This window comes from Falco punctatus, assembly GCF_963210335.1.
Source record: "Falco punctatus genome assembly, chromosome: 7".
Lineage (NCBI taxonomy): Eukaryota > Metazoa > Chordata > Aves > Falconiformes > Falconidae > Falco > Falco punctatus.
The window spans coordinates 53,054,849-53,082,705 of record NC_137587.1 but is presented as its reverse complement, the minus strand read 5'-3'; the positions used below and the strand labels follow the sequence as shown (position 1 = coordinate 53,082,705).

Sequence of the window (27,857 nt, the reverse complement as noted above, 5' to 3'; positions counted from 1 at the left end):
ATTTCATTTAAATAAAAAAATCTAAGCTCTAGCTTGCCTTTTGTAAAACCACAGGGCAATCTGCTGTTCAGACGCAAGACACGTATCCAATTTCAACTTTCGAGCAGTCATAAAATGCAGGGCAATTATCTTGATTTCAGCGGTGTCTTTAGCACCCCAGGACATCCATCAGGGCGGCCAATCGCACGGAGGCAGTAGTTCCGAGGTCGGTATTTCTGAGGAAAAGAGACAGACTACTTTCAGATTAAAGCATGGAAATTGAGATTTCTTCCATTTTTATCTGCAAAGCTTTCCTGTTTAAAAGCCCTTTGGCTTACATATGGAAGTAAACCCTATGGTTGTATATATGCTTGAATTATGTTGTTAAAGGAAGCTATTTGTGTAAAACCAACTAATCGGTGATTATTCTCTGTGAAAAACATGAGAGAATAGAGCAGTAACAATGGGTGTAAAGTAACGGCAGTTACTTCTCTTTATTGTCTCCTGCAGGTTTACTGTTATGTTAGGGTAACAGACCAATACGTAGGTACAAGGCGGTGTAGAAAACAGCTCAAAGAACTTCAGGAATCCATATGTAACTCCAGGTCCTTAAGCACACCGGTGAGAGGATTGCTCCTTTGTGCATGATCACCCCACCAAGGGCAGCGTTTTGCAGCCTACAAGTGGAGACATGACAGTTCCCGTTGTGTTACCTCTTGGAAACGGACTTTGCCTGGGCATAGCTTTATTGTGGGGCTCTTGGTGATTGCGAGGTAGATGCTCTTGATTTTAATATAACCTTTCATAAACAGGCACTTATGTTTCAAGCTCAGAAGTAGGGCTTAGTCAAAATCTGCTGATCTTCACAGTATTCTTTTTATGGTTTTGTTCATAACATTTCTGTACACAGAATCAGTGTGCTTTGTGCACTCTTCAGTCACTCACTTCCACAGAAAAATCCTGTAAGAGTTGGTACTGGTGGTGACGTACATATGATTTGCAAAGCGAAAACTTGTCTATAGAAACACAATGGATACTTTTATTAGTATCAAAGTACGGGGAGGGAATTTTTTTTTAATGAGGCTCATTGCTTAGCTACGAGTCCATCAGAGACAGTTGGCCTATTTTAGGAAAAGTGTTGAGTCATCAGGAAGCAACATAACACCAAAGACAACGGTGCCACTGTAAGGGTTAAACAAGTCTACCGGCTTAACCCTACGATTCTTTCTTATATTGGTGGGCACTGGCATGGATTGTCTCCTTGTCTTTGACATATTTTAGTATCTGCTGGCAGGATTGGTTTTTTCTTATTATTTTCAAATTATGAAGCTGGTAAAGCAGGAACTTCCTACAAGTGCAGAACTGGTGACAACAATGTTGTATATAGATAAAGCACTAAAGCACCCTTTATCAGTTGCTGTCTTGCCTTCCTTTCTTTCCCTGCCCAGTACAACTTCTTGAAAGACTGATTGCCGAGCGTGAGGGAACACAAACTTCTTTTTTAATTTACTGAAATACAAGTTTCTGTTGCATTTGAAATCAAATGTTGCTATACGCTTAAAAGCTAGTGTGTGAAAATGTGTTGCTTTTCAGTTCTGCCAATAATACCGACTTATTATTTAGGTCTTGTATCCCTAACCCCATTTCATCACTTCTGTAAAAATCAGCGCATCCTGATTTCTCCATGTTGGGTATGGTTCCTGGTAATCTGAGATGAAGTTGGAGTACCTTACAAGTTATTTTCAGAAACAGGTCAAAGTGTAGCCATGAGAGGGATAATTAATTTTTAAGATACATGCCAAGAAATAATGGTATACTGCATTTGAATTCATCCCGGCTTTTATGGTCCTGATACTTGATTTCCCAATTTCCAAGGAGTGAACAGCGTAGACAAAGGAAGCAGAATTACTACTGGTGGTGTAAGGATCCAACTTCTGAATGGCTGAGAAATTGCTTGCTAAATACTAGAATAATAAAAATACTTTATCTGAAAGTCAAAGATATCAAGATGCATTAGGAAGGGAGTATTTTAGGTTTTGTGGGTTTTTTTCATTTTGTGTGCGTACATAAAGTATATATATTTTTTTTTTTTGAGCAGTGGTAACACCTCATTTGACCCATTTCCACTACATCTTTAGGATGTACACTGTGTGGGACAACCTGAATTGATAGTCCTCACTAAGTCCTTAGAGCTACATACACATCAGGAGAGAGAAGAGCTGCTTAAAATAATGAGATCATGTAAAGTATGTAAATTTGAGACATGCTATGTGTAAGTGATGGTGTCAGGGCCCTTGGATGTATTTTCAGTACCTATGCCCTGTAGGGCACCTTCTTAACAGTTCCCTTTTCTGCATTAATTGGTAAGCGAGGCTTATTGTAATTATGAATTTATTTCTTTTTGCTCGTTTTCCATTTCTCTCAATACTTGAAAATGCCATTTACATAATTTAAAATAACAATTGCAGAGACAAAGATGCATGCAACTCACTAAAGTTGAAAGTGAGGTAGAAATAATACAAACCTCAATCCACCAAAGTAGTTCCTAGTACGATGCATCAAGTTGCTTTCTGAACTGGTTGGGAGCCAGTGAAGACTGACAGTAATGAGACAATTACCATGGCAGTGGGATCATTATCATGCTGGCTTCTGAGTTTTGATGTTTTTTAATAGGCTAATAAGGTCTGATAGGTAGTGCCCTTCTGGCTGCCTTCAGGAAATGATCAAATTATTTGATAAATGAAAAATTAGTATATCATAGTGTTCAAATATAAACATGGCTACTACAGAGCTTTTGTTACTACAGTTCTGGAAGAAATTTCAGTACGGTATCCTGTTTTAAGTAACACTCGGTGATACGGCATTGAAAAATAATAATGACTGTATTATTAAAAATCTCCTCAGCAAAATAACTTAAAGTTGGAGACAGTAATACTTCCCAAATTGCTGTCAAATCATTCTCCAACAAATCCAGGAACTGCGAGCCTTCAGAGAGAGTTAAGAAGCATAGCCAGAGCTAATTCAGTTCTTGAGCAGTATCTAGTTACACCTGAATGCTCAGGGAAATTGGAGTAAACAAGATGTGATCTAAACTCATGGGAATTCCAACTGGAAGCCAAGGTAGTTGCTTTCTGGCAGCCTTAGTCTGCTGTATTGGAAGTAGTGTACGCATTGATTACCTGAGAGCTTGCCCCCAAGTAAGGTTCATGAACAGCGCAGATCAGCATGTGGATTTGCAATGCCAGGTCCTCCTCTGGACTGCCTGCAAATGTGGATTATTATTTTTTTCCCCATATGTGCCACTTAGAAAGTCCTTGGAAATGAAAATAAATTGCTCTGTACTTCGTGCGTACAGTAGGATCAGCACAGGGAGTTAGTGAGATGTAAATTCACACCCCAGCATAGCGCATCCTGATTTGTCCAAGCCCTAGGGCCACAGCCCTATGCGTTTTTTGGAGGTCAGGAACCGAGCCGCTTCATCATGAGGACTGCTCAGGTTCAGTTTGGTTCTGGGTTTTGCTTCTTTTTGCTAGCCCCTTTCACCCTGTTGGGCAGAATATTGTAACACAGACTCTCCCTTGCCTTTGGACGGTATATTTTGAAGTAATGCTTCCAGTGTTGGATAGCAAATGACTCTACTCCATTAAAAACAGGTGGACGCTAGTTTTAGAGTGAACAAAAATTCAGTGGGATTGATTACCATTCATCCCCACCTGCCCTCATCTAGCTGTTCCACCTGGCCTTTCAGGTGGGATGCAGCACTCCTGGGCCAGCAATCAATTCCCGGGTACCAGTTGAGGCCGTGTTGGGCCAAGGGGGGTGCAGGGGGTGGTGGTTTGTTTCTAACGTTCTGTGCGTGCCCAGACTGAACAGCTAAGACGTTGTAAGCTAACTCTTCTTTTGATTACTAGTAGTATTAATTTAGTACTGTTCTGCACTAGAATAAAAACTGGTAGCCAAACAGCTGGCTCTTCAGTGTAGAGTTTTGCCAGCTGTTTTTTTGGATCTGACTAAAATGTTATTTGCATGTGTCCTAGACAGTGTTTTAGCCACTCTGGAGTGACAGCACTATTATCTTCTATCCTAACCTGTTTTGTGGCACAGACACTGATTGAAGGTAAAATCAGCAAGCATTTTTCCCTCCCCTGTTATAGTAAAATATCTGTTGTAATAAAAGAGGGGCCTTAATTGTTTGAGACTTTCCTGGCATTTTTTTTTCCCCACCATCGCCTCCCCAGGGAGCAAAACTATTCCATGCAAAGAGTTTTTGAAAGAAAAGGGAAAGGACCTGATGAACAAGGATTTAAGCCTGGCTTACGTGTGGTGTTTAGGGTTATTCTGGTTTGGTTGTTTGGTTTTTTCCCCATTAATTTCACAGTATTACAGGTGTGTAGACTACATATATCAATTCCTGTATAAATATATATATATATATACACGTATACTGCTGTAGCCAATTATGCTCCTACAAACACGTTAGCCCTGGAACAGTTTATAGACTATATATAGTACCCTATAGCGAGATGATCTTGGTTTTGGGTTCTGTCGGCGTGTTTTTCACAAGCAGGCCTGGCTGCTGGCGGCACCGGGCTGCCCCGGGGGTTCCCCCCCCCGCAGGAGCCTGGCTGTGGAGCCTGGGGGCGGCAGGGGCTGGCTCCTGCGGGGCTCAGCTCCCTCTGCGGGGCTCCGCTCCCTCTGCGGGCAGGGGTGCGGCGGGCTGGCCGGGCTGTCCTTCGCTGCGGGGGGTCAGAGGAGAACAGAGGTGGAAGGGACCCGAGCCCGGCGCCTTTTGCGTGGCGCTCGGCAGCAGCGCTTCCCTCCACCCGGCGCAGGGGGCACGGCGGGGGGGTGTTGGGTGTTGGTGCCGGCCACGGCTCGGCGCTGTCCGGGTGCTGGGGCCGGGCCCCGTCGCTCTCCCCGCAGGGCCGCCGCCCGCCATCGGCCGCCAGCAGACCTTCCCCCTCCCCGCGGCGGGGGGCACAGGCACCGCGGCGGGGCTCGGTGGCCCCCGGGCGTGTGGCGGGGCTGGGGCCGGGGCCGCCCCCGCCGGAGGCTAAGGGCGAGCCGCGCCCGCGCGCTGCGCGCCGTAGCCCCCCCGCGCCTGCAGCGGGGAGAGGAGGCGGCGGTGGCGGCCGGGCCGCCCCTCTCCCGCCCCGCCGCTCCGTGCCCTGCCCGCCGGCGGCCGGGCCCGCGCCGGTGGCCGCGGCGGCAGCGCGGCTCCTCCTCCATGCGCCGCGGCTGCCCGCCGCCCCGCAGCGCCCGCGCCCGGCTGCTCCGCGGAGCGCGCCCTCCCCGCCGGGCGCGGGGGGCGGCGGCAGCGGTGGGAGGAGGCGGCGCCGGCCGGCCGAGCCGTGAGGCGCCCGGCGGAGGATGCCGGTGGGCGGCGGCGGGGCGGCGCGGCCCCCCGGCGGGGCGCGCTCCCTCAGCCCCACCGCGCTGTCCCGCAGCCTGTCCCGCCTGCGCGAGCACCGCGCCCGCTCGCGGGCCATGCTGGCGCTGGGGGTCACGCAGATGGTGCTCGGCTGCCTCATCGTGGCCGTCAGCTTCGCCGCCCTGGCGCTCACCACCTCGGCCCGCGTCCGCCACTCCTGCCCCTTCTGGGCCGGCTTCTCGGTGAGTCGGGGGGCGAGCGGGGAGGGGGTTGCCGCCGGCAGCGCCTCAGGACTGTGGGTTCGCGGCTACAGGTGGGACGCGGGCGGCGGCGTCCCCGGGCCTCGTCTCTCCTCCCTGAGGAGCGGGGCCGGCGGCCGAGACTGCTTCCCGCGGGGCACCACAGCCGGGCGGTGAGGTGAGAGAGCCGCGTTCGTGGCGGCTCTGAGCTCCCGCCGCCCCGGGCGGCCCCTGAGCCGGGCAGTGGCGTGCGGGAAGGGCCGGCCGGGGCGGCTGGGCGGGCGAGCTGCAGCGCCGGATGGAAGTTGGCAGAGCGAACTGACCTTCGGTGTCGCCTCGGCAGCCGCTGTCCGCTTCACGGGCGGCTGCTGCTGCTGTCCCTGACGCCTGCTGTACGGGCTCCGGCGGTGTGCGGGGCTTCACCCCGAGGTGCGGCCGCTCCTCATGGCCCCGCGCAGGGCTGCGACCCCCGCCGTGCCGCAGGTGGCGGGGCGGGAGGGGAGGCGGGCGGGAGCGGCGGGCCGGGCCCCCGCTGAGGGGAGCGCGGAGGGCGGGAAAGGGCCTGGGGTCCTCCGTCCCGCCGCGCTGGGTGTCTGAGGTAAAACCTTCCCTGTTCTGAAGGCAGGTGCCCAAATCACAGTCCCCCTCACCCCTTTGTGGCTTTCTTGTTGGCTTTTTATTGTGTCCTGTTAGTGTAATTTTTTTTTAATAAAAAAACCAAAACAACAAAAAACAGTTGGTAGCACTCTTGGTTCGGGTGGCCTCGCTCAGCGCTGATTATGGGTGTTTGTGTGTCTGGGTACAACGCACGCGTGGGTGCCTTATTATAGTACTTGTCTGTGCGAGTTTCTCTCAAAAGCGGCAAAATGGGCTTGAGGGTTCTGAAGAAAGACTTTTCTGAGGACGCTAGTAACAGACTGGGTTATTGGTGAAGATTTGGTCCATTTAATTTAATGCGTTACTGGCTTCAAGTGTATCTTTTCAGCTCTTTTAACGGATGAGAGGGTTTTCAGCTGTAAAAGTGCTTATTAGAAACCAGAACTGTTAGGTAAGTCATTTGGGTTATTCAGTACCGAGCATGTGGCAGAAATGGTGTAATTTAAAAAATTACTGTTTAATATGCTGTTACACAGCATGTTACTCAATAATTTTTTTGAATCCTTCAGAGCGGAAGAGTAGCTTTGGATTAGTTATTAAGATATTTTTCTTGATTTTGCCAGGATTTTGCATAGTCTTGAAAAAAAGCGTCAGTTTGCAGTAGGAGCCTTGATGCTGTAATAATCATTCTGTTGAGTTTGAACCTCTGCAAGCAAATATGCAGCTATATGTTATGATGAGGTGTGAATTTTAAATTAAGAATCTGGCTGCTTACATATTGATGTGGTACTAAAACAACACAGCTTAGGCAGGCTCGGTTTCTTATCTTGATAGACCAAGCAGGAATGTACACATCTGATTGTGGACTCCAGTAGGCACAACTTTTTCACTAACACCTGCTTTCCCCAGCTCCTGTAACCTTCGTGAAAAGAGACTTTGGGGGTTATCAGTATGCTGTAAAATACGCTGCTTTTCTGCTTGTGGATGCCTTCTGCTCTTCTCTCTGTGCAAGGCAGCCCATAGATAGGTATGTTTTCCGGGTGGATTTCATGGATGTTACTTGCTCATCGTAGCGAAGAAAGCCGTGATTCCAGCCTGTGGTGTGAATTGTAAATGGCACACAGTATTGCAAAATCGTTGACTCTAGAAGGCTTTATTGCCCTGTGTTATCAGAGCAACAGTTACACGTTGCTTCCTAAACAGAGAGCTTGCTTTATAAATGATCTTTTGGACCATGAGAATAACCATGCTTTCCTCCTAATCTTCTTATCTCGTAAGTCTCAAGAAAGTAAAAATAGAGTAGTTTTGAAGTATTGGTAAGCTCTAAAGAACTTTTTGAGCCCACGTTATTTGCTTACGCAGCATTTTCTTAAAAGCTTTTTGAGGTGTTTAGTGAGTTCAACAAAGTCTACGTATATTGTCACTCACAGCTGAAAAATATTTCTGTGGAAGAATGAACATTTTTAGCTTGCTTCTGGAAAATACAATTAAAGAAAAACCAAAAGTGATTTAAATGACATGAGAGAAAAATAATGGAAGTATCCTTTTTTTCTTTACTTGGTGCCAAAATCAGGCATAAATATGCACTCCCTTCAATCTACTTCCGGGTGCCCCCCCCCTCCCCGGGTTGGAAGTAAATAACTGAGTTGTTTGATGGTGAAGTAACAATTCTAAACCTTTTTTTTTTTTTTTTTTTTTTTTTGGGGGGGGGGTGGGTGGGCAAGGGAAGGTGGGGGGAAGTGTGTGATATACCGTAGCTTCCATGTCATTAGAAGTGGACATCCTAAAACAGGATAGTATTGGCATTGGCACTTTTCAGCATTTTTTGACACCAGCTGCCCTGTCAATATAAATGAAGGCTGCAAAAATTTGCAAAAAATCTTTTAAATTTTTTACATTACATTACATTGTAAATATTTTACAATAACTTCACAGTGTTTGCAACAATCTAGCTGATAAAAAAAAAAAAAGGCCGTATGTTACAATCCTCACAGAAAATTCTCTAATCAAATGCAAGGAAAGGTTCTGATTTCTTTTTTTTTTTTTTTTTGGAATCAAATCAAGTGACTGCACCAGTGAGAGCTTATGTTAAAGAACAAGGCACCATAATTTACATAAAACTTTGAAGAATTCAGAGCTAATTTAAGCATCATCCCCAAAATTAAAGCATTTTATTTTGTCTTCCCTTTTATAACACCATGTTAAGAAGAGAAAAAAATATTTTCATGTATTTTGTATTAAGACATGTGAAGGTAATTAATGAGAGTCAGCCTCACACTGAGCACAAGTGAATTTGGAGGTTAGATGAGCTGGTTGATTCTGTATAGGCAGAAAATCATTGCAAAGATCTTACAAGCTGTGTGGTGAAATGGCAGGCAGTTTGTTCCTGTTGCGGTTTTTCATTCAGGAGAATGGCAATTTCATCTTCACATTCTCTTGGTTGGGTAAAAGTATGTGCTTTTTCACGTAGGGTGTATGAACATAAGTGTCTTTGATCCTTTGAGGAACCTGAAGAATTGATTATTAGCCTTATTTTGTTCATGGATGCATAGGTCTTAAAATCAGTGTTCTGGTAGATCACTGAAACTTATCCCAAAAGTATAAGCAGTATCGAGGTTCTTAGTCTCTCCTGTAGGTCCATAGTTGCTTGAGTATGAGAAAATATTTCTTCATTCTTAGTCCTTAAGAATCCAAAATGTACACCAGTTTGTAGTTTTACAGGCTTTGTATGTGCCCGGATTGATTGTAACGCTTCAGCTAAGTGAGCCAATTATTTATGGTTACTGTTACTGCTGTTAGGATACTAGTGAACCACCTGGTAAGAGCTATATTAGTGTGACTGCAAGAGCAAATCTTGCTGTCTGCAGTAATTTCTTAAAATTGTTTAGAAGTTGGCAATAGGTTGTTTATCCTCCCCACCCTGCCTTGATCCCAGCATTCTGAGAAAAATACTAGCCTCAGAGACTAGAGTTATCTCTAGTATCGTAAAGCATTAATGAAAGTTAAATCATAAGATTACTCAGGTTTCTAAAATCATACCATGGCACTAAAATCTTAGAACATACAGCGAAGTATAAGCTATCTCTTCTTTTATATATAGTTATCTGAAATCAGTTATATTCTTGTGTAGAAGTGTGTTGCTGGAAGATCTTGTGCTGCTTCTCCTTTGTATTAAGTTTCTTCTCAATTCTGCTATTATTGTCCATATCCCATGCTCAAAAAAAAAAAAAAAAAAAAAATGGTTTTGAACTGTTTTGAAGTCCTCTGGTTTAAAAACAGCCTTTGTATAGTATGTCTTAGAGGTTTATGCTTTTTGTGTTCTTTGAAAAGGGAAACATATATAGAGGGGATTGTCAAGGTGAACTCAGACCCAGCTTCTCCGTTGTGGAAAATATGAAATACATTATATACTTGTTTATGTCATAAACTGAGAAAGATGAGTGTAGAGCCTTCTCTGTGTTCCTCAATGATGTTGTACAAAAGAGTTTTAAATCCCTCAGATGACACGTAGAGGAGTTAACTATCAAAAGCTTCTGCTAGTCTGTGACTGAGTGTTCCTCACATGCAGCAGGTTGTTTTAGCATGTTCCTGTGCAGAATCACTGTGGAAGTGAAGGGGAGATTACAAAAAAAAAAAATTTATTAGCAATTGTATTTATCTCTTCTCCATTTCAGGTACAGATTTTTTTTTCCCCCTCCTTTCTCCTTTCCTTGTTTTCTTTCCCTTTTGGGGTTTTCCAGTATTGCTTGTGGATAGTCAGGTGAAATAAAGGAGGTACTAGAGTGATGGTATTTGTAGCTCAGAGGAATGAGCTTTAGTTTGCATGAAAAGCCTGCTGCCAACAGAGTCTGTTATTGTGAAAGTAAAGCTAAGCTGTTTGAGGCAAAGTAAACTTATTGCTAGTATTGAGTGACATATATTGTATATACTGAACTTGTAAAAACTGCTGATGCATAGCATTTATTGTCTCAGAGCTGATCACCTCATACCTAGGACTTAAACGTAGCTTTCTTGTCCACCTCCTGTAGGTGTAAAAAACTCTAGCATGGATTTCAAGTAGTTTTGATCAAAACATCCATCGCTACTCTGAGTGTGCTATGTGATTCTCTATGACAGTATATAGTATGGGTTGCTTGTTTTGAGTACCCCTGGTTATCCGCACAACTCGAGTGCTTAATCTACAACTTTCTTAGATGAAACTCAGTGTTTTTTTTCTAGAATTTGCGTAAGTCATTAGAAACTTCCTGAACATCTGTTGTAACAGCAGCGAGGTTATTAGCTGTCTGGGTAGGCTTATCTGACCAGATCCCTGCTCTGTAAATGATTGTTCTAACGGTAGAATTCAAATCTGTGGACTCCATGATCATGACGATTAGTTCATGGTGGATAATTTGTTATTCTGTGAAGTTTGCTACTGGTTCAGACAGTGTTCCGTCTCTGAAAATACACAAATTCTTTCAGGTTTCTTTTGGAAGTAGTTGGCATTGCTCTTTTGGGAATTAAGCAGGTAAATTTCTGTACTGAAGAAGTTTTCCTCTTCAGGAGACTTACCAGACCTCTGATGCAGATTATCAAATATATTTGGGTCCAGGGAGCACAGGGAACTGATTTCCCTATGTGGCTGTTGAAGATTTTATGTCATTCCTGAAGGACAATGCATCCCATGCACTAGAACAGTTACCTTGATGTTCCTTGCTTCATATTGATGAAATTTAGAAGTCCAGGAAATGGATCACCTTGGAGGTCCTACGAATGATTTGTTAACCTGTCTTTTGCCTGTTTAGTCTCCTTTCCAATAAATGAGTCACTACTGGATCTGGCTAACAATTCATGGTAGGTTTGAGCTGGTGTGATAGTCACAAAATAAGAGCAGCTAGATTGGTAAAGTAATAAATTTGAGAAAGTAGTACTCTAGTGTTTGACTGATCAATGTTAACTCCTCAAGAACTGCAATATGCAATAACATATGTTAGAAGTTATTAGATACCAGTTAAAATCTGTGGTGTTAGTGTATCAGATGAGGTCGTATGCATCATATAAGCATAAGGAGTAAGAAGGCTTCTCTGTACTTCGTGGAGTCCCAGCTAAAGCAGAGCTTTGGAACAGTGGATTCATGGGTGAAAATATAGTTTCCTTATCTGGATGAATTGATAGCAAATTAGGCAGCCTGAAAGAGGAACAATTAGAAAGAAGACAGTGTTCTTTTTTTGTTCTTTGAACTATACAGGATAAAACGGCCATTTGTGATTTCCTGAGGATTTCGGGCTAAGTGTATTCAGTGTGCTGGAAAATAGCAGACTCGTGGAAGCCAGCATTATTTGTTTCAAATCAGCTTTTATTGCTTCTGAGTATATTCTGTTGCCCAAGCGTTATGGGGCCGAGAAACATTTGATCATGCAAATTAATTTAAAAACTTTGTGTTATGGGAAAGAATAGCTGAATAAAGCAAAGATATCCCATTATGATATGGGGGGAGTGTCCTATCTTTAGAGAAGTAGCATCATTATTTTTTTTTATCCTGTAGTATTATAAATTACCTGTGTTCTGAAATCTTTATTTTTCTGTAGGCAACCAGACTGCAGAATAAAAATACCACAATTTGAATAAGTCTTTTACTGTTATTAGCATATGATGCAAGTTGGGTTTGTTGTTGGGGTTTTTTTGTTTGTTGTTGTTGGGTTGGTTTTTTAACTTGTAGTAGAAAGATGGGTGTATGTCTCAGTCTCTTTAGGAATCAAATATTTTTCTTGAATTCTGGTTGTCTTTTCCAGGTGTTCTTTTATGCTGGACATGTATGAGCATTTACTGTGAAGACGGTAAATACTGCCCCAGAACTTGTAACAGCTAGCTGTGTGGAACAGTTACAGTCTACTGAGAAACTTAGGAATAGATAAGTAGCTTAGTTGAAGTGGGAATTTCCAAGGTCAATTATCCAGTCATTAGCAGCTGCTGAACTTATTACACCTCCATTTTAGTCCTATGTTGCAATTTATTGAAGGAATGAGTTGTGAATTGTCATGCTTAATTGGCTTTTCTTTCACAATTCATTTTTCTGCTCACTCCTCAGCCTTCTGGAATCAAGGGGCAGAACAGAGAATGGGACTCTGTAAGGTGGGAACTGCGGGAAAATATGTAACTTACAGGAGTGTAACTGTTTCAGGAGTGGATTTAAAGAAAGATACTCTTCTAGAAGCACAATATGGTGTGGTCATTACCAGTTAATGGAGTTACCAGGCTGATTTAAAGGAATACTGTGCAAATGTGACAAAGCTGGGGAATTTATCGTTGAGCAGTATTTATACATCTAGAGGTTCATAAGTTATGTGCAGGCAATATTTTAAGACCAAAATGCCCCAAAGCTAAGCCTTCCCTCTTTGGCAAAGTCACAGAATCACAGTGTCTTATCCCACAACCAGAGGCTACAAGCTGGATTTTTAAGAATCAAGTGTTCATAGTTCCTTTAAAAGTACTTATGCTGTTTGAAACTTCAGTCTTCTCCTCAGTAGTTTGTCATTTTTGGTAGTCTGCAGATACATCTGTGTCAGTGCTTTAGTTCTGATCACGTGTGTGCTCTCACCCACTCTTCATTCATGTTGGGGGGGGGGGGGGGGGGAGGGCATTCTCAGAGCGCACAAACTTGATTCCTGGGGGATCAAATGAAACCAGAAGATGTGCTTTAAGAGCGTAGAAAATACGAACTGACTGCTAGCAGGTATTAAGTCTCAGTACCAGACTAGAGCTTGTCTGAAGTAGTTACCCATCCAATATGTGTATGGTGGGAATGCTCTCTTCTTAAGCATCAATTCTATTGGAAACAGATTTGCTTCTGTTCCATTTACTCTTTGCTAATTGAGGTAGAACCTGTAAGGCCAATCTGAAAATTGTATATGCAGAGCATGTGAACTCTCTAAAAATTAACACTTATCCTTTCTACTGGGCAGATGTGCTGGTTTCGGCTGGGTTAGAGTTAATTTTCTTCACAGTAGCTGCTATGGGGCTGTGTTTTGGCCCTGTGCTGACAACAGTGTGGGTAACAGGGATGTTTCAGTTCCTGCTGAGCAGAGCTCACACAGAGCCAAGGCCTTTCTGCCTCTCACCCCACCCAGCAGCAAGCAGGTTGGGAGGCACGAGCAGTCAAGAGGGGACACCACTGGGACAGCTGTCCCCAACTGACCCATGGGATATTCCACACCATGTGGCGTCACACTCGGCATATAAAGCTGGGGGAAGGAAGAGGAAGGGGGAGACATTGGGAGTGATGGTGTTTGTCTTCCCAAGGAGCCCGGCTTTCCTGGCCATGGCTGACCACCATGTTGATGGGAAGAGGTGAATGAATGCCTCTATATAATAAAGAGTCAGTGAACAGTGTAATTAATCATTAATAAACATAAGTCTTTATCTCACTGTTATGCATTCTATTGATTATGGTTCTAGCAGAATAGTTATCTGAATGGTATCCTTTTGTTATAGTACTGAAACCATTTTTTGATCAGTGGTACTAAAATAGGAGGTTTTCAATTCCTGACTCTGTAAACTATCATAAAGAATTTTAAGGCACACTCATTAAAACAGTGCTGTGAATCTGTGGCTAGCATACTGACTGCTATGTTATTCTGAAAATAATGTTGGTAGAAAGTGGTTTTGTCATATATTGAAAGTAGCTATGGTTCGAAGAAATTTTATCTTTCCAGAGGCTAAATTCAAAACCTTTTTAAAACTTGTGAAAAATCAGACTACAAAACCTGAAGTGCTGCAGTCTTTCTATACAGCTAGGAGTGTAGCGGTCAGGGTCATGAGGGATGAAGGAAGCAAAGGTTCAAGTCCTGTCTTGGTGTGAAGGGAACCCAGTTTGTTTTACATGTTCCAGGTAATCTGAACTATCAAGGTACTGTCTTGGCTCTACATTTTTTCCCCTTAACGTGTAAATTTTCCAGGAGGGGGAAAGGCCACTTACACATTCTTGTGGGAAGTGTCAGTTTTCAGGTTCGTGATCTTGCAGTAAAAAATATATTTAGAAAACTCCTAATGAAAGTGTGGGATCTCCAGATGAAGAGCACTTGAGCCTCCTCTTGCTTGCTTATACAGACATATTGGCAGTTGAGAAGTATGTGTTTTGTTTTGGAAAGGTTATTGTATTTATTGCAAATAGTCATACTCAGGGAATTGTATTGATCACCCTGTCTCCTAAACCGAACGGATGCCTGCCTTTGTAGTCCTTCCTGTTTTTACAGTTTCTTTCTGAAAAAGCCATGTTATTTCAAGATGTGTTAGTTTTGAGGTTTTTGTTTTGCAGTAGTTTCAAACAGATTTTCATGTGAAATAATTGTCATGGTTTAACCCCAGCTGGTACTTAAGCACCATACAGCCACTCGCTCACTCAATACATGTAAAGAGCAAAAGAGGGCATTGAAGAAGAATATTTCTCGGTTTTAGTTGCAAGTATTTGGTTATAAAGGATACTTGAAAAGGTTGACTTAAATGGAGACTTGTTTAAATGCATCTGAATAGAATAAATAATTTTCATGCTTAAAATAACATTTTGAAACCAGAAAAAAGCAAACCACAAAATGCAATGGGATGGGGTGGGGTGTCAAAAATACATGTGAAATAACAAGCTCATGCCCTGGAGTCCACATTATTGATGTGTCTGTACATGGAGGAATCTCTTACAGCTGGATCACGTGATGTCTCTGATGCATCTCTGGCACTTCTACCACAGAACCTGCTGCATGGTACAGAGAGAAAATCGTGAAGATGAGACTGGAAGAGAGAACAGATGGGGTGGCAGGTGCACTTTCTCTCCCTGATAACATTGTACAGATTGGGTAAAATGTTAACAACTTTTCCATGTTGCCTTTTATGTGTGAAGGTAGGAATTGTACTAGCAATGTTGTCCTTTCAGAAGGACATTAGTAACATTGCTGTGGTAGGTGGGAACTACATTTAATATACGGCTTAAGTCCTTAATATACCCAATTCTTTATGCTTGTTCTGGTAGGAGAAAAGACAGTAGCCTTTTTAAAGAGTTCTTAAAAGACATGGAATCATGGACATACCTTTTGTTCTATTTATACTTGTGTAACAAGTATTATTCTAGGCCTAAAGAACTTTAGGAAGTCATTTAAGAATTACTTCCTTTCCTCCCCTTCTCATGAAATCAGGTCACAGATTTGAAGTGGAGCTTTACCATCAGACTGTACTTTGACATTCTGTGAAATACTATTGTAGTATGCAGTAACCAGCAACAATACTGAAACATTAATATCAACTTCTGAATTTCATGTTTATTCAGTAAATATTTTCTTAGCTAGCTAAGTAGTATAAATAGTCAATGCAGCTTTTCCTTTGAGCTTTTAAAAAACCCGCACTGTGATTTGACAGACTAATTTCTGTTGGTACATAATATTTGTCCTTTGAGTGGAAAGGAACCTTTACTCTAAAAGCAGTAAAGACACAAGCAACAAAGTATTATACAGATAATAAGTACAACCAGCATCAGAATGGCATTTTGCTGTGTACCAGAGACCATGTGCTCATCTTCCTGAACACAGACCATGTGCTCATCTTCCTTAACCTAACTTACTGTGAATCGAAATGTCTTGAAGGCCTGAATATCAAAGTGGCTATTAGGAAAAGTTGTCCCCTGACAATACCTGTCAGTTCTAGGTGAGGACTGTCTGAAACGTTCGTATCCTTCATTGGTTTGTGAATCTAAAGGAATTGGAAGGAAGGTAGGAAGAAGCAAACCTGTTTTCTATTTCTGACATTGAACCTTCCTCTGAAGCAGTACACTTTTTACTTGTGGAACTATTAAGTCATCGCTAGACAAATTGTAGATGTCCTTCCAGTCAACAGTTCCTTTTTGTGGTCTGGCAGTATAAAAGCTTGCCCTACACTATGAATCATTTGGGGTTAAACTTGAGGTTTTGTCTGGATCAGATGTTTTGGTTCCAAAACTACAGAAGTAATTATCTCGTATTATCTGGTTAATTAACCTGCTTTGAAAAATAGAGAACGCAAGTAATGGGCAAAGGAGGAGTCAGTTTGAGAGTCACAGTTACTTTTCAGTCTTGAATGTTTCTGGAACAAACAATTTTTTGATTTTGGAAGGTGGTTATTTTTAGGTATTATGATTTTTTTTTCCCTTTATCTAAATTGTCTGTTACAATTTGTATAATGTCAGTGAAAAAAGATCTGTGAAAAATGAGTTTTTCCCCATATAAAAGTAAGTCTACATGTACTTAACTCTAGAGCTCCTAGAAGATAAGAATTAGATTTTTTTGTTTGTAGTTAGGTAGATTTAGGAACTGTATGAGAGTCCCCAAACAACGTTATTTCTTTGTATCTACTGGAGTTGACTTATGGGGAAAAATGAATCTGATGCCAAACTTCATGCTCCAGTAAAATGTAGTAATGGGCTGTAGTGCATATTCTTGAAAACTAGTTAATTTAGAAATTAGAGCTATGTTTTAAGCAATATTTCCCTAATTCAGAAAGGTCTAGGTATACTTCTGGTATCTTGCATCAGTATGTTAACCATATAACATCAAAGATGTTAAACCAAGAATTTTTTACTTCTTTTGCCTGCAGTATAAGTACTTCAGGATCAAGTATTTCAGACAGGTAATTTAGGCTGTAATTGATGTCATCCTTCTGTAGAGTTTAAGAAGTTAGACATGAACAATGTTAGGAGTACATTTTTGCATAAAGGTTTTGGGTAAAACATTATAGAATAACACACTGAAACCGTGACTTGTTTCAATCATTTGGCCAATAAGTTAAATCTTTAAGCAAGAAGTCATCTCATGAAAGCAGGCAAAAATATAAGCAACATCTTGTGAGTCACCAGCTGTTGCAAAAATGAGTTTTGTAGTCTTACCTCTTAGAAAGTTGATGTTTGGTCATGCATCTGTTTCCTTTGTTATTATTCAAGAGCAACCAGAGATAGGTTCTGTGTTTTAGAGTTATATTGGGTCCTACCTTATAGGCAGTCCTACAGGACGGAACAAAGCAGATGGATGCGAAGTTCTGACTAACAGCATAGACCATATAAAATGCTAAAGGTGAATAGGATGTAAAAAGTTTATACTTAAAAATAATGTGATGCTTTGTAAAGTGTTGCTTTTTGAAAGCAGAAAATTCAACAGTCAGTGTAATTATATTTGTTAGATGCCCACAAGGAGCCTGCAGACTAACAATAATGTGCAGTGATTATATTAATCAGTAGGCTCTTGTGGAAATGAGAGGTTTGATGGTATAAATACATATAATGATACTTTGGATGAAGCAAAAAAATACTTCTTGAGGAGATCAGCCGGAAGATGATGAAAAGTGATTTTATAATTTTACAAACATAGGTTTTCAAAAAAAGATTCCATTCTTTTCCAATTACGTTAACAAGAAATAGGCTGAAAAAGGAAAGGTAGGCTTGTACATTAGAGAAGGTGAAGTCTCTAGCATGAAAAGATATCTCATGTAGCTATTTTAGAATGTGAAGTTATAGCTGGATGAAGTGTGTTTTACTGTATTTCTCAGAAGAAGGCATTAACTTTTTGTGTTAGTGTAAGGCAATAAAATGCATTTTTAGTATAAAAATCAGTGTGTGTGTCTGTTAAAGAATGCTTTTATCACTTAACTGGGAGAAGTGTTTGCTCCCCCAACTGCCATTTCAAATGCCTGAGGAGTGGGAAGATGAGGATAAGCAAATAGCGTGTTCTCAGACAGGATTCACACCTCCCCAGTCCCCAAAGTACTTTCTTAAGAAATGTGCTATCTGTTCCTTCTGTATTTCAACATCTGACAAGTGATGAACTGTTATTTTTAGTAAGCTATAGATATGCTGTACCATATAAATGTGCATAACAAGGTTGTACAAATGTGCTGAGAACTGTAATAATCAAAATAGTGATAATTATTGACTGTTTGATAGTTTAAAATGGTTAAATATTTTTCATGTATAGTTTTTCAACTGATTGTGCATTCACCATAGGAAAAAAAAAAAACCCACAAAAAACCCCCAACCCAAACCCAGAAACCATTAAACTCGTAATTGATCTTAATAATGGTCCTAGTTTAATTATACGAGGAATGCAAGAAACGTCACAGTTAAAGTTTGTGGTTACAGTGTATGAAGAAAAGAAGGACAGGATTATTTAGAGGTCAAATTTGTCTTCTACCAATAGAATTATCGCCTCCTGCACCAACAGAGATAAAAGGTTGACTTCCAAATGACACAGCTTTGCTAAGGGCATAAAAATAACATCCTAAATAAAAATGAAATCAAGCCACAGAATAGCACTATTGAGGTGATGTTTATGATTAGCAAGATAGTTGACAGTCTTCTCTGAGTTTTTGATACACTTACTTTTGTTAAATAACATAATGGTGGTACCTGGGCTAGCTAAGTTACTTTTTATAAAGAGTAAATGCAGGTTTGGATTTGGAAGCTGCAAATCATAAGTGTGATCAGTGATGAAAGAACTAGGAAAAGGCTGCTAGTATCTCATAGAAACTGTGAGAAACTCAAAAGAAATTTTTTGAGCAATGATCATGTACTATGTAACACTGTTTTCATAGGCTGTAATCGAACTGCCCAAAAAATTACCATACTTGCTGATAGTTTTCCTATTTGTTAGCCTCCATTGGCCCACAGAAACAGAATCTCCTAATATTTATCAAGGCATTTATTTGACAAAAATCAAGATTCACACATTAAAAGTGGGAAAAAAATTGAGATAGATAACATTAAAAATTTATTTACATTACAGTTACATTACAGCAAAACGAAACCAAAGTAAATCAACAGGGCAAGTAAATGGACTCTAAAATAGCACCAAAAGCTAATTGGTTTTCTCTGTGTATCACTTGCTCATGGGCACAAATTATATTACAGCTCATAGACTCAGATGGTAAGATTTGAGTTTTACTGGTAAAAAAATGCATTTTGAGTGCTGGGGTTTGGCGTTTTTGGGGGTTTGGTGGTTTTTTTGTTTTTTTTTTTTTTTTTCTTTTCCCTCCTCCCCTCCGGACCACTGGCCTGCATGAATTAAATACCTGATGGTGTATAACTGTCTGGGCAGCAGCAGTAGCTTAGCAACACCAGCTAGTGCTGATGCCAAAGAACAGTGTTGGCTTTCATTATTTTAAAATGCCAGCTGGTCCTTTAATAGTCTTTCTATATTTAGAGATTAATTGATAATTGTTTTAACTTGTAGACCTGGGTTGGATTTCACCATCAAATTGTTTGATAAAGAATTTTGGAAGCTCAGAAGTCTTTAACTGTAGGCATTGATAGAAGACTTTGGAAAGGGTACAGTAATAACTAGAAATCTCAAAGTGAATACTGGTGATAATCGGAGAGTACAAAGAAACCTTCCTTGCTTCCTATTTACTATACATGCACAAGCAAAGCTGCTTAAATGTACTAAAGGAGTGGTAAACTGCATTCTCCAAGAATGATGATGTTTCTTTAATAAATAGTAATGTCTGATAAATACATGCACATTTTTAAAGGATATGATTCTGAAAAGAAATTAATATTACAAACTTAGAGAAACATATTCTTTCTGTGTGTATATACACATATATAAACTAAAATAAAACATCAGTAATGTATTTTTGTGACAAAGTATAAAATTACAGAAATGTGTACCTGGAATGGGTCTCAAGAGGTCATCTGCTCTTATTTTCACTGTGAAGATCCATCCATTAACAACAGCATCTGTAGCTGCATGTTTGTTTAGCTACTCCTAAATGTATGTAATAAAGGAAACTTTTTAACCTATTAGGTAACCTCTTTCAGCCCTTAGCTATTTCCGTGCTAGTATGAATCTCATACGTTAACTGTGTATGTCCTAATATGTAGCGTAAATCTGTGCCGCAGGTTAAGCCTCTGATTTATATATATATATTTTTTTTCATAATGTTCAGCGGACACAAGGGCAAATGATTTTTCTTGTTTATCTGTTGTGTTTTTTTAACCTACCAGAAAACTAGCACTGTTCTTTAACCTGGGTAAACAAAACCAGTTTTTTCTGACTTCATTAAAAGTAATTTTCTAAACTGTTTGGCAAGTTTATTTCTGACCTGGGTTCTCTACAGTAGCTGGGCATACTTAATGAGATACGATGCGTGAGTTGGGCAGAGTTTTCTTGCTAGGAATCTTTACCAATGCCTATTGCAACAGAATGTATACTGTTTATTTTGTACAAATATGTTTGCTAATCTGTACCCAGATGCTGTCTTTTAATGTTCCTCTGTCATTTCCTTTATTTATATTTTAATTCCTGGTTAAATGAATCCTCAAGTTGTTTTCTGCACTTTTCCCATTATTCTGCCAGTTAGGGCCCCTTATATACTGAAGCATTAATCTTCTTTTTCTTGTGTGTGTTACTTTTCAACAGTGTTAAACTTCCTTAGTTGCAAACATCTTTTAATTTCCTGTTGGAAATACTTGCTTTTAATTTATCAGGGTTCTTAGGCAGGCCATTCTACGAGCCTGTCTCCCAACTTCAGGTCATGCCTGAAGGGTTATCTCAGTGTGCCTCCACCATGATGTGTTCGTTCGGATGTGCACTTTTGAAATGAATTATGCAATTATTTCCACACTGTGCTTTGGTTCACCTTGTGGAGCTCTCTGTCTAAGCATACTGGATTCCTTATGGATAATGCTAAACTGGAAAGTACATTCCAATAGTGCCTCTTATGCTGTCTGGCTGCAAATGGACATTAAATCCATGGGCTTGGACTAGAGCTACCTCTATGTGTTTTAAAAAAAACGCAACAAACAACGAAAACACCCCCACAAAACCAGTGAAAAAAACCCAAACCCCAAAAGAATAACACCAAACCTCACACCCCACAAAAAACCAAACCAAGCCAAAAAGACCAGCCCTCACCAAACAAACAGTACTCCCTTGAAATGTGGATGGTGTGGATGTCAGCTTCTCAACAGCATCTGTTCTCTCTACAGCTCTTTTCCTGTTGGCCTAGACTACTTGTCAGTGTAGACACTGTTGTTATGAATGTGGTGTTTTAGTAGGCTATACATACTCCCTATACTAATCTCACATAATTTTTTGATTGGTATAAATTCTTAGCTGTTAGCTAGTGATTTAGATCGTGCCACTCTGGCAAATGGTTTTGTGCTTTTCTATGGGCCATGCTTAGTTGAAGGACTCAAATTCATATATATATATATATATATATATATTTTACTCTGATTTGCATTCCCACCCTGGAATTGTTAATAGTGTTAAATATCTGGCCATAACTGTCAATTTTTGAAAAAGCCATAAAGATATTTTTATAGAATACGTTAGAGAGTTTTTAATGCAAGAAACTTTCCTATTAGTTAATGGGCTAGTATTTTCACTTTGTGTTGCTAGAGCAAGCCTTACATGTTCCTTTTTATTTTAGCCAGTTTTGTCTTTCTAGTTTAGTCTTTATATGATCCTCACTACCCTCTAATAATTTGACTGTGTCTTGTTTATTAGAGCTGCTCTCAGCAGTAGGTGTAACAGCTGTCATTGAAATGACTTTTGTAACAAGTATGTGGGACGTTTCACGTTTGTGAATCTGCCAGTTATGAATACTTGCAAGTGTCTTCTGGTTCTGTTTTCTCTCTTAGTGTTCCTCTGAGGAATTACTGTACAAATAGTTGGAGAAAATTACTTTATCTTGTGTTTATACAACACTTCTAAATAGCTTTATAAATTGGAAGCTGGCACTATGCAACTCAAGTCATGTTTAACCTATAGCAGAAAGTGACTTTGACTATTTAATAATTTTCCAGTCAAAAGTCTTCTGTTTTGATGCTGAAGTTTTTTGGTGTGCAGTAGAGAAGAAGTTTCAGGTTTTCGCTGAAGGATAAGCAGTATCATAAATTCATATAGGTATATAGTTTGTAATTTTCAGGATACAGAAAAATGAAGGTTGTGATTTTCAGAATAGTTTAGGAGTATTGATTATGCGATTTCCTTTCACTGTTGAATCTTATTTTCCTCATCTGCTCTGAAAATCCTAGGCTAGGACTATATTCCAGCTAATATCAAGGTTTGATAAATTAGTGGGTTTTTTTCCTGTAAAATATAGAGATGGATTTCATGGCTTAAAAATGACAAGCCGTAACAGCATACAGAAAGACAGTTTTCTTGCCTCCCTGAAGGATGACTAAATGCATGGTAAAAACCATGGTTTTAGTTTCCAAATATTGACAATGAGTTCTAGGAAAGCAGTAAGTGTGATGTCCTGTACAGACTGACTCATTAAAATGCTCAGTACGAAGGCTTAGCTAGAGCTCAGATTTTCTTTACTATTAAAAGTACTTCCTGTACACTGCAAAGTGGTAAGGAAGGGTGAGCAATTAAGAAAAAAAAAATGTTATTGGGAAGTTGCATATTTGGGGAACATGAAATCATGCAAATGACTTTTCTGCCATGTGGGGAAAGCTAGAGTTATCAGAGTGACAGTGATGCAGAAAGATTAAATCCTAGAGTGTTTTTTATTATTATTTGTACTAATTGTAATGTTTGCCATTTAGGTCTTAAGGTTATCTATATGAAAGCTGATTTTGCCAATTAAATGAAGAAACAGCATGATGCTGTTAGTTTGTAAGCCATCTGTAAGAGATCTTGTTTCATAAAAGAGAGTTCTTGCTTAGGAGTTATGGCAGTGTGTTGCTGCTGTTCTTTTAGATACATGGTTTTTCAAGTGCCTGATTCGAGAAAGCCTCTCATGCTGACCACCTCTCTTGGACATCTTGAGGTAGAAAAAGCCTGGGTTTCTTTGGCTTACCCAAGTTGTAAATCAATTTGTGAGCTTTTCAGACTAGATTCAAATAACTTATTTCTGTTACTACTTACAGAATTGGTTGATACATCAGAGTATTTAAAAATGTAGCAAGCTGCTTTTCAGTATTCGTAAACCAAGATCATTACGTTTTTGTCTTCCTGGCTAATAACTGCTAAACAGGAAGTTTACTACCAATTTTAAAACCTTACATATATTAAAACAGCAGTGCAGCAGGTTGTAGGTTTTGAAAGCTGCAGAATGGGTTTGATAGCTGCATTGTCAGAGTTCTTTATCATAAAGAGTGGGTTTTTAAATTATTATTGTTTATTGAGTATTCATAACCTTTCTGTCAAGGAGACAGTAACTTCAGTAAAGACTCTTGAGAATAACTGTGATATGGGAACATGAGATTAAGTGAGGATGGACTTTGGTTGCTCACACAGTACCAGATACTGGCTTTTAACACTCTTATATTTCAGGAAGACCTTTTTAATAAATTAATGACTTTTTATATAAGTTTGCTATCAGTGGGATAGCAAAAATTGTGGATTCTGGAGCACAATGTATATCACATACTGAAACATGTGGACCTGGTATGGCACCATGTGCCATTACAATAATCTTTTGGGCAGAAGGTGTCACTTTTAAAAACACATCTTTATTTGGTGCCTATGCCCTGTTGAAACTGGTGTTCAGCGCTTCGTGAGTGGGCTTAGTGTTATTTTAACAGATGGAGTTGAATATTGTCACGCCAGTGAAGTGCTTGTAAATCCAAGGGGTAGCAGGTCACAGAAGTGAAAGGTTCTGGAGTTTCAGTTCCTTTCTTCAGATTAATATTTTGTTACCTTCATTCAGGCAGTGTTTTAATATGCCACCATTAATATTATATTCTGAGTTTTATGAAATGCTTAACAAACTCTGCTTTTCACCTTGAGTCACTGTAATGACTTTTGGACAGAAGTTAGCAGTCATTTCATAGCTCCTTGAAATACTACATGAAGCAATTGTAATCAGGATGTAAAAATACCCTGTTTCTCTAAGAAGTCGTCCAGTTAAATTGCAGGCCTTTTCCCATACAGGAGCTTGCTTAATGTGCCAGGGCTATCACCCAAACTTATTCAAAGTATGATACTTTCTTACAATTGTATGCTGTTTTGCTTTTTAATTTAGATATAAACTGAAACCAGCGTTCTGTTGAGCTCCAGTAACCTCTTTGTTATCGTAGCTGATATTTAAATATCCTGTGATTGCAGTTATAACTTACCACTTGATTGGAGATTCAACCAGTCTGTTTTCTTGTATTTCAGTACTTCTACAATTTCTAATTTTATTTGTAGAAAGTAAGATTTTTATGAAACAAAGGTCACCCTAGCTAAAATTGAAATGAAAAGATACAGCAAAAGGTCAGAATTGAGAGTATTTTTACAGTTTTGAAATGGCTTAAGCAACAGATTTGCACACTCAAAAATTTTGCCATAAAAATATGTAGTCTGCGTGACAGTTATATAAGTATTCTTTTTAATTTAAATTTTTTTGCTTGTACTTTTCATGTAAGTTTGTAAGCCAGAAGGAAAATACTTGAGGTCATCAAAGCAGGTATAACTGTCTTTTTGCCTGACAGAAAGAGGCTACAGTTTACACACTGTCCCTCTTGTGAACTTTAAATGCAATTGTTCATTCTTTTATGAATCTTTTTTATTTAATAGCTGAACAGGAAATTGTTTTTCAGTCAGTGTTTGGGTGTTGCAAGAGTAGCATGAGATGCTGTTGGGTATGGAGAAAATCACTGTACGCATTTGCACATAATGTACCAGTACTGACCATGCTTCTGCTTGTATAGATGTAGGTGTAGCTTGTATTATAATTGAATGTTCATGATAGCAACCTTTACCTTAAATTACAGAGTTGGCTTCAGGTTTTTTATGTTTTAAAAGGAACAATGAATATGATAAAATCAACAGTTACATCTCAGACATGAACAGTATGGTGTAAACGGGAATACTAGTGTTGTAGGAATTAAAGGCTCTTGGAGTCCGAATGCTAAGCTTCACTGGGGAGTTAAAAGCAAAGGGAAGGTTGCTGCAGAGCTGGGCGTATTGTAAGAGCTGTGATAGGCGTGGAAGGCCACTTGAAAAGACGAGCTGGTTATTCCTGCCTAAGAGGGAGCTCTTGAGAATGGTATGGTTCAGGTAGCAAATGAGAAGATTAATGTTTGATTTCTGACTTAATGTTTGAGATGTTCACTTTCTTTCTAGAGACCTTTTCAACACAGAAACGTGTTACTAGCTGTACCTTGCAGGAGGAGTCATAAACATTTATATAGTTGATTGTTTGTAATATTAGTTTTTAAAATTGGTTTTGTTAAGATATATTTGGAGGGGGTAAGTAAGGTACTTGAGCCTGTAGCATGTTTGAATGAGAACATCTTTTAACAAACAGCCCTAAGAAGCCTGGAAGACAAAGCTGTTTAACAACACCCTTCTTCAGGAAAACAATAATATAATATTTTATGTACAACGCAGGAACATAAAATTTTAAGTTTCCTTCTAAATACATTTTAAAATTCTTCTAGTAGTTATTTTTTTTGTAGAATGCCTTCTAGGTGTGTTGAAGTATTAGTTTAAGATCCACCAGTCATTGATCTAGTTATTCAAGCCTATCATCTCTAAAAGCAGAGGCAAGAACCTGTGGAAGAACCAGAGATATTTTTGAAGTAGTGGGAGAGAGGAAGAGGGAAAGTAAAGAGGCCGTCTTTTAGGATTTTGCTTAGGCTGGAGGACAAACAGTGATGACTCCAAACTCTTCCTGACTCAGCTGTCCCTGATGTACACAGCCTGTGGAAGGTGTCAGGGTTTTCTGCAGCTTTTGATTTTTCTGACTGTCACGGAACTCTTCTCCCAGTAGAGTGTTCTGTTTCTAGTTATCCATAGCCCTACTTATTCCTACTTGTCTCTCCCCATCTCAACTGACTTTCATTGAAATATCTTGGACCTTCTTTCTTTCCCCCCCCAGACTGTTCCTCTCATCTGCTCCTGGCTACCTAACTGCTCTGCAGCTCCCTTCCCCAATTATTTTCCGTCATGTTCTCTGGACTGTTTGTCAGTCTGTCCAGGTGAAGCCTTTTCTATTACCAGTGTCCCATTGGGTGCAGGAGCTGGCCAGCTCTGCCCTCCCCCCTGGCTTTTTCTCCTAGCAAAAAAAGCTGTTGATTATTTCTCAGATGGGAGTAAAATAAACCAACCCAGGATGCACACTCCATTTAGCAAAAAACAAGTAGTTTTGGAACTTTGCCAAAAAGTACCACATAGCTGGGGGAAAATTATTAATAATTCTAGAAAAGTCATAACTGCTGTGGATACTGATTATTTTTTGGCATTTGAATTTTATTTTTCAAATACAATCAAGATAGCTTCATAGTCAGCATTTTAATTTTCTATGTTAATTGTTCTGGCTGGCTGAAGGTTACATGCTGGTACCTGTGGTGAGAAGAGAGTGCTTTGGCATATGTCTGTGAGCAGAAGGAGCTATTCTGCTGCATTACTAATGTATTAGCAATGAATGAACGAGAAAATTAAGAAGTTCTTTTTCTGAGCTGAGATTCTGTCCATTTCAAATTGTGCAAAAATGGTGACAGTGTTCCAAAGTTTGAGTTTAATATGAGGTAGCCATGGTACTGTTCTTTGGGAGGTTGTAAGTAAATTCCTAGGATTTCTTTAAAAACAGACACAGCCTCCTATGTAGCAGGATAAGGTTCCATAGGCCAATTATGTAATCTGCTTTCTGAAATCTTGGATGTTAAAAGCCAGTTTGTAATGGGCCTCACGGTCTGAGGGGGACAATACAAATAGTTGTTAGTGGTTTGAGAATGACTTGCTAAATTTCAGAGAAATATTGGAAATCCATATTATTGGAATGTATTTTTTGATGGGAGTATTCTCTAGATCTTACAAATACCCCAGGCAGATTGCATGTTCCACTTAAAGGACAGTGCACTCTATGTCAGTCTTGAGTTAACTTCATCAGTGTCTGGGTACTGGTTTTGACTGGTGTGAGATTTTACTTACCCTTCATGTAACAAGTTTTATTGGACTGTCTTAAACTTTAGGTATGAAAGAATCTGCTTAATAATTATGGCTTTGATTTCTATAGAATTGTTGTTCAGTGAAAGAATCCAGTGGTTCATAGCCACACCTCCTCCTGTGAACAGACTCTGCATGTCTGTTAAGATAGTATGTGCTTGTGAAAAAATAAATTTCTATAGAGCTGTGAGCTTCAAGCTGCTTGCTTTTTTTTGAAATTGCCTACTAAATAATGTAGTTGCAGGTTAATGGTTTGGTTTTTTTGAGTCTTAAATAAACGGCAGAGAAGCAAATATAAAGAACAGGTATCTGTAAATGTGAAATACTTTTTTTTTTTCCTGTGTACAACACTCAGTTAAATTTCTATGAAAGAGTAAGAATAAAACTGACATATTTTAGAACTTCTTTATGTCTTTGTTTTAGAATAGTTAGTGAAAATAGTGTATGGTACATAAAGAAAATATTGGGGTTTAACCTCTTCAGAGTGGCCCCTAAATTTAAAATGTGCTTACTTAAAAAAAATCAAATAAATCCAAAATCTTTTATTTTGGTCGAGGAGTTCCAGAGCCTGTGTTGGACTGTCCTAATAATGAGCATTTCTTTTTGCTCCTTGTAACTACCCTTTCCATATTACATTTGGTTTTTTTGTGGGATTTTCCTCTAGATAATGTCATGGAAATACTCTTCCTTTTGCTACTTAATAGGAACAAGTTGCATGCAGGAGTTCTCAGTGAAGCTTTCCATTGTTTACAGAGAGACAAAACAGTATGTTGTCAAGAATAGGACTGACTGCCAATTTTA

General features: G+C 39.9%; 1 protein-coding gene across 4 annotated transcripts in view; it reads left to right on the top strand.

Moving 5' to 3' along the window:
- Positions 1-210: 210 nt before the first annotated feature.
- Positions 211-27,857, top strand: part of ENTREP2 (endosomal transmembrane epsin interactor 2) — a 149,773-nt gene continuing 122,126 nt past the window's right edge. For 2 of the 4 annotated variants that reach the window (XM_080395584.1, XM_080395583.1), the window contains exon 1: positions 211-5,592. In XM_080395584.1, coding sequence (XP_080251710.1) covers positions 5,350-5,592 — 243 coding nt within the window. In that variant the 5' untranslated portion in view covers positions 211-5,349. Of the gene's footprint in view, positions 5,593-5,980; positions 6,019-6,169; positions 6,188-27,857 lie in introns of those variants that run through there. The other 2 variants (XM_080395586.1, XM_080395585.1) reach the window with 2 other exon arrangements.